Source organism: Channa argus, chromosome 10 (assembly GCF_033026475.1).
Source record: "Channa argus isolate prfri chromosome 10, Channa argus male v1.0, whole genome shotgun sequence".
Lineage (NCBI taxonomy): Eukaryota > Metazoa > Chordata > Actinopteri > Anabantiformes > Channidae > Channa > Channa argus.
This window is the reverse complement of record NC_090206.1, coordinates 7,748,933-7,760,793: the sequence shown is the minus strand read 5'-3', so window position 1 is coordinate 7,760,793 and position 11,861 is coordinate 7,748,933. Positions and strand designations below refer to the sequence as shown.

Here is an 11,861-nt window from a genome sequence, read left to right as displayed (position 1 = left end):
TCTTTGATCAACAGTGTGAGCGTGCATCTGTCTATCTGTGTGCGCGTGTGCGTGCACGTGAGCATCTACGCTCCGATACGTGTGCACCTACTTAAAGTCAGCCTGGCGTGCATGCATGGAGGCAAAGTGTCCGGCTCTGTTTACATGTTTGCTCCATCGTATGCATGTGGCTCCACTATCTTAGCAAGATGCAGCACGTTCTAATGGCTGTGGGAATGCTGACAGTGAGGATAAGGTGATATAGAAGGTGACAAATTGTGAGGCCTCCAAATGGAGAGCTCTGGCATTCGTTACATGCAGCACACGAGCAGTGTGCTGTTGGGTTGCATAAGTGTTAAAACGGGATAGTTGTGCTTTCTAAAAGAGAAACTTCATGATGCACTGTTCTTCCACTGGCATGCTGGGTATGCACAGTTGTTTTCTCTCTCTCTCTCACTCTATCACACACACATGCACACAGAGAGTGGAAGTGGCTCTTTTCCAAGAGCCCTTTTTTATGACAGGCAACAACTGAAAACAAATGCATGGTGTAATGCTGACCAACAACCAATGACCAAAAAAAACAAAAAACAAAACCTCTGTAATCCAACATTTAAAGGTAATCCTTTTACTGAAGTAACATTGTAGCCATGCCAAATGCAAAATCAGTTAGTTAGTCCTTAACATTATCATTTAAATGTGTAATTAGGTTAATGAACAATTGTTTCATTACATTGCCCTTTGTATTTATTGATATTTGTTAGCACAATAGCCTGAAAAAATGGTAAACTGGTAAAATCGTAAACTAGATAGAACTAACCTCTTTTCAGCATGTGTCATTGTGGGCACATTGATCTACGGGTGTAACAATTATCTCAGATCTATACGGACAGACACACAGTAGCTGTAGCCTCACAGTCCTATTACGCTAATACAATAGACTCCCTGGCTTTTACTTATAACTTTTCAGAGCAGGGAACAACTCCCGCAACTACTGTACAATAATTGTGTCTCACTACAAGTTGGAACCCCGAACTGCTTCCTTTTGTCACTTTGGGCAGAATTTCTAACCACAATTTTAGCTTTTTTATAGCTACAGTCAGTTGGCTTACAATGCACAGGTAGGCGGGTGTTTCTAGTTTTTAGTTTCTAGTCAAAACATGTTGAGGTGTTCATTCTACAAAATTCAACACTGGCCCTTTTGGGTGTTTCATGTGTGGCAGAAATTTAGAAGCTGAGTGATTAACTGTGAGACTATGTGTGGAGGTGTCTGTCTCTGGGTGTGATTGTGTGATGATCCAAACACGGGGATTATGTTACAGGCAGTGTCTGTACAGGCTGCAGATAAGAGCAGAGTGCATCAAACCACAATTTTTGCTGGACATCAATCTCACAGCCAATTATTGGTTTCACAGTTGTTTCTTGTTTTTGGATTAAAAGCCTGATATTTATATATTTATTTATTTGCTACTGCTGTTTCTCAAAAGTCTATTTTTCCCTTATGTATTTGCATACTTGATTTTATCTACATGCACAGGAAGCTGTGTAAAAAAACATGCACACATATTTCATACTCACAGTGACCCACACTAATTAAAGATAAAGAAGTTGTGTGCAAGTAAACATGCAGTATTTACTAACATCATTAAATGCCTTCCACAATTATGTTTATATGTTTTGCTGATAAATGTGCTATGTGTTTAGTTGATAGTGGGGGTGTCTCTAGCCAGCCAGACCCTGGGAAGATAACCAGCACAAACCATAATCCTTCGTGGAAAATCTGGCTCATGGGGGGGTGGAAGGTGAAAGTTCAGGGTTGTGAGCCCGTTTCCTCCCTGCTGGTTAAGAAAAAAAAAATATGAGAGAGCGCTGAAGTACAGGACAGGGTCCAGTCTCATATTTGTTCTCAGAACGGGATCAGAACTACTACTTGTATGAGAGGCTGTGAGGGGGCCCCATATGTGGAGGGGCCACTTGAGAGATGTGGCGTGAGGCTATGATTAGCACCACATCTGGCCAGTGGGGATTCTAAAACCTTGATTGCTGATTCTCAGCTTATAGCAGCACAATGCCCATTGTGCCTTAGATATTGTGAGAGAAAATTTTTAGATCTCCAGCATTTCCACTTTGTCTGTGCTCTATTTTATTTTGAACGGAGTCAATATGTTACATGTGGTTTTATCAGTTCCGTTGATGGATAATGATTCAAGGAAGTAGAGTTGTCACTGCAAGAACTTTCCTTTTTTTAATCAGAACATTTGGCAGTGTTTTTGTAATAAACAGCACAAACACATCAGCCCACATGTCCCTCGATCCCTCAGCTCAAACCAGCTTCTGATGCCACAGAAAGACTGTTCCCACATGTGTTATTCTCCATGTTGAACAGGAAAGAAGATGAAGAAAGTATTGACGTTTAATTGATTGGACATCTTGCTTATTCTTTTTCTCTCTCACAAATACATGTAAGCACATGCACACAAGTACACACACGCAGAGTCCCATGGGTCACCACGCTGGCCAGTCTCATGCAGAGTTTATGAGGTTCAGGGAGCTCTGGTTGCTCTGAGGAACAGTAAAAAGGCTATAAAAAGGTTAAGAGATAGCCTGGGCTGTATGTACAAAACTGTGTGCTCACAGAAATAAGCAAAAACATGTGGTATTCTCGGTATATTGTACATTCTCAGGATTCACAGACACACATTCGTTGATCGAAAGAACCTCAAACTAATCAGTTCCACAATGACTATTAGTATTTGTAAGGCATTTTCTCAAATAAACAAACAGCTTAAGTCAGGATGACAACAACATTAGACATTAATATGCATTTATTTCTTCCTCTTCTGGCATTACTGTGTGGTACTGTATCTGGTGCCTAATAAAGTCTACAACAGGCTTTATGATACCACAGGGCACTGTAAATTCACAGCTTATTACAGGGTTATTCATTTCTTTTATAAGTTTACACCAGTTTAGGCCAGCAGTATTGAAATGGAAGAGTGACCAGCTGTAAATAAAATAAATTTCAAAAAGACCAGTGTATATATATCCTAAGAGCAGCTAATTAGAAAGAAAAATGAGGGGTGGGAACTTTTTTTCTTCCAAAACAGCCTCAAATTATTGTGAAGCAGAATTTCTCGTTTAAGTCTAACTTCTCATTACTGTGAATTCAGGTAAACTGCATTAGAATCTTTATTGGTTGTCATTGAGCACATATACATTTTTACATACACATAACAATATTTAGTCTCTGCATTTGTCCCCATCCACCAGGGGCCAACACAAGGGTGGGTAGACTAGGATTTGAGCCTCCCTACTTCTGTATGCCAGCCTGATGCTGTACCCATAAAGCTACCAAGCTGTAAGCTAACAGCAAGAGAAACTGGAAAGTTTGACTTTAGTGAAAGGACTGTTGATGTGATTTGAGTAAGAACAAAAATAAACCCATCTTATGTTAAACTACCCATAAAATGATTTATTTTGCTAAGATAAATTGGGTAGGTATTTATAAAAAAAAAGAATTGTTTCTGATTTTATTCACTCATGTTTGGGATAGGTTCTCATGACATGTAAGAAGTTATGTGCTCATCTGACATATGTCGCACCACTGCAATTTCACTGTTGATGTGCTTGGGCACTGACTGTACATACAGCGAAGTCATCGTGACACAAAAGTTCCTGAAAAATACTTTAGAATAGATTTATTCTGACTCCATAAATCAACAAGCAAAGATATTTTTTCATGTGACAAAAACTAAGCGGCCTTATTCCATCTTTCAGCCATTACATTTACCGGCACATGTGCAATACTTCCAACTTTTCAGTGGGCTAATTTACAATAATTAGGACCCCCGAGCAGGCATGACTGTGAGAGCTGTAGCACACAAGCCACTAAATGACACACAGAGAAAAATGTTTCACAATGTGCCATATGTGAATTAAAGACCAGTAAACAGTTGTGGGTGTAATTTCTTTTTCTGGTGTCTGTCCGACTGATGTGTTTGTGTCTGTACTGGAACTCATTGCACCGATGCGATAATGCAAAAACACTTGGCTGTGTAAATATAAATCGTGTGGGCAGAAGACATGAGAATGGAACATGTTGATCAAAGGCTTCCTAAAGATGCTTGCTTGCAAAATGGCCTATGCTGCATAATGATACGGAGCAGAAATTGTTGGTCTGGATGAGAAATGTGATGGCAGTGTAGGAATTAGGTTTCTCCTGCTGCCAGCTGTGGTCTCTCAGCTGCGTGTACTGTACAGGTCTTCATCCTCTGGGCTGGACTGGCCAAAGTCCATTAGAGAAGAGTCTGGCTTGAAACTAGAGCCCCCTGGAGACAAGCAAGGGAAATGCAAGAAAATCTTAGTGAAAAGCACAAAAACATTATGTTAAATCGTAGCTGGATGGAGTAGTTTACACAATAAATCCATAATCAGAATCAAGTTAAACTGCTAGAAAAAAAAACAAAACAAAGATAACCAGGGTCAGAGCCTCCTGTTTGTGTTTGTGTGACTATAAAATACTGTTCAACTGCTGCTCAGTACAATGGCACTGATTCTTACATGTACACACACACATATTCACAAACACTGACCAAATTTCAATCTAAAAGTACCTGGACTCCAGGTCACTTGGATGTGCTCTGGCTTGTTTGTGGTCTTCGCCACTTCAGTATTTACAGTAGTAGCCTTTATTTGATTACTGACCACAGATTAAATTTGTATTTGACTTAGAATTGTGTCGGAAAAATGCTAATTTAGCAAACAAATCAAGTGGTCTGATAAATCATGGACTCATGAACTAATGTGGGGTTGCAAGGACTTTTCATACCAACCTCTGACCAAAAATCAATTTTGTAGTTTTAACAATAGCCATCCGTCCATCCCTTTGTAATTTTTAAATAAATATAATAAAATAAAGATATTATAGGAAAGATAATATAAGTCATTGATTTTCATGCTACAATAATACATAAAAACACTTCTCAGCTGGGTTCTAAACCACCATCTTCGATTTCCTCTTATCCACAATGCTACAGAGGCGCCTATCTGATTCAGGCAAACAAAGACTAAAAATAACATCTGCCAGACTGTTATGATTGCACAGATTGATGTATTGTGTACAATAAACCCTAGAGCCAAATTCTTTCACTGCTGGAATTATTGTGTCTTGCCAACACAACATGCCAAAATGGTAAAAAAAAAAAAAAAAAAATCTAAAAGATCAAAATGCCAATGTAATGGAAAGGAACACAATCTGATCAGTCTAGAAAAGCTACCGCAAATGGAGACAGCAGGATACACCAATGAAATAAAGATCCCTTTGCAAAAGCTACTGCTTTGATCTTTTCATGCTGGGTGGCAAGATTCAAAGGCCGTAGAATCACAAATAAAGGAAAGCGAACAGTTAAAAGATGCTCCATTAAAGTCATACCGATACACTGATGAAGTCTAAAATCTGCTGTAAAAACACTGTTTGACTCAAATTGGTCAAAGCATTAAAGACATCACAACTATTGAACAATGTCTATGACAGTGTGTACAGTTGATAGTGCATCCTTAACTGTGCTGCTCAGATCATTCCTCCCATAGAACATCATTGTAAAATATTTAGAGCAAGAAATTAAACGTCCAGTTAAAGTATTAATAATGGCTACTCTACAGTCACCATGGAAAAGGCTGGATGCCAAACTTCTGGTGTCATTTTTCTACAGTGTCATGCAACAATCCGATCACTACATTTTATATTTTTCCTCAGTGGTAAATGTAATATTGTATGGATAAAAAAGCAATTTCTTTGGCATCTACACTCAGTGACACACAGTGAAAACATAGGTTTCTGTGCAGTACACTGTTCGCTGTACCTTTGCTCTTTTGTCCTGCTGGTCCTTCAGAAGGTGGTGATGAAGATGTCAATGTCTCCTCCACAGCAGCAACTGGTGGCTGGTCAGCAGCTTCTGCCTCAGCTGATTCAACACTTGGCACTGGGGATAAGTCAAAATACAGCACAGGGTCAGCAGCAGGGGCCTGAGCAGGTGTTTTCTCCTTAATGACACCACTCTGATTTCAGACTTCTCGTCCTTCATTAAGCATTTGAGAGAAGCTGTGGCTCAGTTGGTAGAAAAAGTCCCTGTATGACCTGTAGGGAGGTTCTGTTTCCCAGCTGCTACTGCCCAGTGTCCTTTGAAAAGACACGAAGACTCCTATAGTACTGCCATGATCTTCTGTATTTGGAGCTGTCCAACATCAGTTTCCCCACGAGATCAATAAAGTATCAATCATTATTAATAATAGTGATAATAGAAAAAGAAAGTACACATTTGGCAGTTTGTAACAATTCACTGTGTGTACTGACTGGTCCCGATAACATGAAATGCAAGAGATGTACAAAGCTCTGCAAAAATTTATTGATTATGTATATTTAGTTTGAGGATCTTTAATTAAAATTCTCTTAAAATTTTCAACAATTTTCTATATTCAACTACCTCCTTCATCATCAATAAATTTACCTCTGTATGTAATTTTCTGTATCACTTTAATCTTGCATTACTAGACATTTCCTGCTCTTTAACATTATGGGCTTGTGTTTTGCATTATGTTTTGGTACCTGTGGGCGCAGGTACCAAAAATGAGGCCTCTGGAACAGGTGGTTCTTCCAAAGAAGGGAGGGACTTGACTGGAGCCTGGGCCAAGCCTGAGGGGTCCTCACTCTCAGCAAGGGCAGGCAGTTCTCTGGCTGTTGTTGTGGTATCTGTCTCTGATGGCACTGAATGTACCACTGGATCAAGATGGGGAAACGATATACAGCCAATAATCAGTTCTACTCTTTGTGTGATTCTGTGTGAAACATAAGGATAGACCAAGAGATCAACATCAATAATACTGTACCTGTGTTGGACTCTGTAGGGGCTGCGTTTTCAAGTGTTACTGATGATTCCTCCTCTTTTGAAACAACAATAGGCTCATCTGCGTCAGGAACAGACTCTGCTGATTCCATTTCTGGCTCTGGGACTGTTGTACTCTGGGCTGAACTGACTGGGGTGGAGCCAGAGCTTATCTAAAAACAGAAAAAGGACTGACTTTACAATTTTCTTGTACATTTCAGTTCTAATAGAATAGATTTATTGCACTGATGAGAGAGAGAAAAAAATATGAAACTGCCATATAACATTTTTGACACTTTGCTGACACTACAGAGAGACTTACAGTAAGTTTAGCAGAATTACGAGCCAAACAACCGACATTTCCAGTAAAATTACAGCAAATAAAAGAGCAAAGTGCTGGAAACGGAAATTGTATTTGACCTATTAAGTAGCAGAAAAGGGATTTTTTTTGAGGAGATAAAATATGCATATTAGCAGGATGACGGTTACCATTACATGTGTTGAACTGTTGTTTTGGTTTGAGTCACAGACAGCAAAATAGATTTAAACAAGTTTTTAGCAGGTTCAATCTATCACAGAAAAAAACAAAAACACTCTTTCCAACTAATTATTTTTCAGTACGTTTTCAGCAACAAAAAGAAAGTAACACAGGGCAGGTCAATGTTGGCTTTTAAAACACATGTAGACTGATGGTAATTTCCTATAGACAGTGGTGCGTAGTGAGAAAATGACTGACAATCAGGAACAGATGCTCAACTGCGCGCAAACATAGAGACACACAGCTCTTTCATTAAGCTCAGTGCAACAGTTTACACTGTAATACAAAATCACATAAATTACAAAATTGACTCCTGTCCAGGAAAATACAAGCTCCAAACATCTCAGTGAGACGTTACTAAATCTAGTCCCAAATTGTTACATAATTACATAAAAATAACACTAGGTTTTCCAGAATACCTGGGAAATCTGCTCTGTAAATAATGATCCTAATAAATCAGTGCAGATACTGTTAAACTATCATTCTTAACCCGTGACTGTTGTGCAATAACTTCTTTGTCAATAGGCTCTTGTGGTTTGGAGGTGAGTAGTGAAGACACCGCAGCACTGCTCCACTTCCCGGCAGCATACACCTTCTTACCCGTTACCTTGGGAGCAGAGAAAGCAGAAACAGTCTTAAAATGGGATAAATTATGGGATATCTAACTGGTACTGCTGTAGCAGTTAATAAGATCAGAACCTGTGCTACCTTAAATACAGCCACTGCTTGTGCTGGGTAGCACACTGATGCTCCTGCACCCATCAGGCCAAGTGGAACTGCCACCTGCTTGAAGCGGGAGCCTAAAACAGAATGTACAATGTACAAAATGACAATCGGTCTGCCTGTAAATGTCAACATTGCATGGGACAGTATATTCTGAATTGTTATCATGAATACTTCTTTTTATAGTAACAAGAGTGTTGGTGGTTCACAAACTTCCTCCTAAACCAGTTAGCACACAGACCAGATACAGTACATTCAGTAAAAGGTGTCTGTATTGGCAATGTAGTCTCATTTTTAAATTTTTATGTTTAAATGTCAAAGTTTTTTTACAAAGCAAAACAAAAAGAGAAAAAACAAACAGAGAAAACAGAAACAGCAGAGAAGTATTCTACTTGCTTTTGTGGTTTAGAAATGAGGAGAATGTAGCTTCAGCAGCAAGCATATCAACAGATCTCGTATAAATGGGTCAAACCCAGGTTAGATGTGCATCAAAGAGGCCTGTGCCATACATGCACCAGCTAAAAGATCTTATCTTATGTTATATTATGTGAATGTTTGTCATGACTAATATGGTCAGAGGGCAAGGTACAAAGAGCTGCTGGTCACTAGTTATTTGCAGAATTTCATATAAAATGACATATTTGTCTTATATTATATTAAAACCTTATATATTAAACCTTATTTTGTTATAGAGAGAATAAGGTTTAATATATTTAATATACTTTGTTGTATAAAAACATCTGCCATTAAACTATATACTCAGTGAAAAGCTCTTTTTAAAACTGACACCTTCTGTTAGTGGTAGTATTGAAATATGAGCAGAAGCCAACCTTATGCTGCTGCCATATGCACATAAAACCACTGGTTAACAATGGACAAATAATTGTTTCCAGTGGGCCTCACATCCTTGTGCGAGGAAACACAGAAGTTTAAACTTCTGCACACAAAACTATTTCCCACATTCCTTAATAATCGCTAAGTGGTTAGTTGGTAAGTAGTTGTATTCATATTACTCCTAATTTATTATTCAGATGAAGGATTTATAATAATTATTTACCTAAACACCGTGATGCATTATTACTCCATAATTCTTTATGCTTGTGTTTTTTATTGATATGTTATAATATATATATTATTAATAATATTTAATTGTATTACTAATATAATACATATATAATTACTTAAAATTGGATGATGGAGGATCAGGTTACCTTTTCGTGCCAAGACCATGCCAAGCAGGCCAGCCATGGTGATGGTGCTAAATCTTGGTAGAAAACCCGGAGGAGGGTCTTTCAAGTAAAAGAACACATCTGGGAAACAGGTCACACAAATGCAAAGTCAACATGGTAACAATTATTCCTTTATTGTCTTGATTTGGTGTTTGTCCCTTTGCTCATCTTGTGACTGTATTTCACACGCTAGTAGTAGTGAAAGTACCTTTGATATCATTATTAGTAATTAGCATTCTCTCATGTTAGGGTATAGAAAAATATGCACACACATATTTATTATTTTGCCTGTAAAGTGAAAACTGTGTGATTACGTGCTGTATAATCACTACTTCACTAAATCAATGAGGCTTTGCAATGGGTTTTTTAGGATATCAAAATAAACTACTATCATTAATGAAAAACTAAAATGTACTTAAATGCACAGTTTAAGTACGTTAATGTAGTAAATATTTACCATTGTAATAAAAATGTATACATGAAAAAACACAAAAAGTCCTGTATTTGCACCATCATTTCTTTGTAACATGTAAAAGAAAAAGAATCTGGTTTTGGAGTTTCAGGGAGTGAGATTGTTATCTTAGCTATAAATGAGGCCTGCTGCTCACTCACCCTCTCCTGCATGGTAGAGATTGACACTTCCCCTTTTCACAGAGACACAGGCACCCTACAGGGAACACAGGAGTAAACTGAAACCACTACAATAGGCAATCAAGAACACAACTCTCTAGACAATACTGAAAAAGACACATCTGAGTCAGTGTAAAGAGACACCCCCCCCCAACTTTCACAGTATCAAACTGTCAGATCTCCTTGCAGAGAACCTTACAGCGAAGTTGACTCTATGAACACTATTTCCTGTCTGACTCCTCAATCTTTGCTGTTTGCAAAATCGTACCTGCACAAAGCACATGCAGCACGTGGGATTGTGCTGTGTAACCGCAAACAAAAGGAACAAAAATCAGGGTTGGAAAACTAACACTGCAGGTGCAAGATAAGAGCTTTTCAACGCGTTCTACCCGATGCTCCATTTTATATAACACCTTTCTTACGTCTGCAAAACTGTTCTTCTGTTTGTGTTTAAAGTGTTAGAAAGGATGTGTGCAGTGACCGAGCTGCGAACTGCTCTACATACACACAGCAAAATCTAAATACCTTAACAGCCTGGAAAATTGGTACTATGCTCTCTCTCGCTGTAGATAACCCACTCTCAATAACACCTGGCTTCTCTGGAACAAACTGAACCTGAGCAGACTGTGGTGGTGGTGGTGGGGTGTAGATATTCAGCTGGGGAGAGACAGACAGAGTCAGCGTGTCATTATATGCCACAAAAGGTAATTGAAAGGCAACGAGTTCCCTGAAAAAGCAGCTGTTTAGGGACAGCCATACCTTTTCTCGCATTGCCAGACCATCTGCGGGCACCTCGCTCACAGTGTACACACGGATGGAGGCTATTCCCAGCACTGTTGGGACGGCCACCATCACCACCTAGCACACAATAAATGGACATTTATAACTCTAATATCTGTTAGCTCAGAGAAACAATGAAAACCACAGACATATTCTAATGACTGACAGTCTGATGAATCATGTGGCTCACACCTGAAAGCAACAGACAAAATGTAAAGTAGCAATAGCACAGTGTGAAACTGGAAGTCTAAATGTTATATACTCACAACATGCATGTAGATTGCTGCTCTTTGTAGAATAATTATAAATATTATATACACCCCCAAAGAGCACTCAGCACTATATTCACATTTATGTATGTTATGCATTCACTGATAATCTGTTGCTCCAGAAGCTACTGAATGTAATGTTGGAAGTAGAGAAGCTCTGTAAATTGTAGTGAAATGCATAGCTGGAGTAAATGCCTTCAGCTATAATTCTCCACATGTTGCAAAGATGATTAGCGGCAATAGCAGCAACCATTACAACCTATGTAGCTGCTAGTACAGCAACCAAGATACATTGTGGACGACTCACACACTCGTCCAACTAACGCAGTGAAACAGTGAATGGCATGTGTACAGAGATGTGCTAAAGAGTTTAATTTAGTTAATGAAAGCGGCAGTGACCGTATGAATATCCATCAGTTATTACATATGCTTATGAAACTATTAATAGTGAGCGTCGGCTAACATAACTAAACGCTGTGTAGTTAGCATTGAGGCTAACACAGTGGGCATAACACTGATGTTTTCAGGCTGCATAAAAGCTCGAAAGTGACAGCCAGTTCTGGTTTCTAACAGCGGCTCCGGGGCTGCTATCATATCCACTACAGCAGCGCTTTCACTGAAAACGTTGATTTTTATCACAAAAAAACTTTTTTCAAAATGAAAATATCGAGCGTTCACCTTGGCCGCCATGACAGCGCTCCTCGTTCTTCGTTGAGCTCTGTTGGGTCTCGTCTGCTCCAAACCACGGTCCGCTGCTGCCACCTGCAGGCCAGAAGGAAAACCTGCACCCGCCTGGTGATCTCATAGTGCACAAATGATCCCTCTCAAAACG

The 11,861-nt window shown here is 39.0% G+C and overlaps 1 protein-coding gene across 2 annotated transcripts; it reads right to left on the bottom strand.

Moving 5' to 3' along the window:
• Positions 1–2,631: 2,631 nt before the first annotated feature.
• On the bottom strand, positions 2,632–11,782 carry apool (apolipoprotein O-like). 2 transcript variants are annotated; one of them, XM_067519011.1, is made up of 11 exons: positions 11,708–11,782; positions 10,740–10,838; positions 10,506–10,637; positions 9,963–10,017; positions 9,333–9,431; positions 8,107–8,198; positions 7,889–8,005; positions 6,865–7,033; positions 6,584–6,754; positions 5,841–5,960; positions 2,632–4,307 (listed from the first exon to the last, which is right to left on the bottom strand). In XM_067519011.1, the coding sequence occupies exons 1-11, from the start codon at positions 11,717–11,719 to the stop codon at positions 4,219–4,221; spliced, it is 1,155 nt and encodes a 384-aa protein (XP_067375112.1). In that variant the 5' UTR covers positions 11,720–11,782; the 3' UTR covers positions 2,632–4,218. The 2 variants fall into 2 exon arrangements, with proteins under 2 accessions (XP_067375112.1, XP_067375114.1); XM_067519013.1 differs by lacking the exon at positions 7,889–8,005.
• Positions 11,783–11,861: the final 79 nt, after the last annotated feature.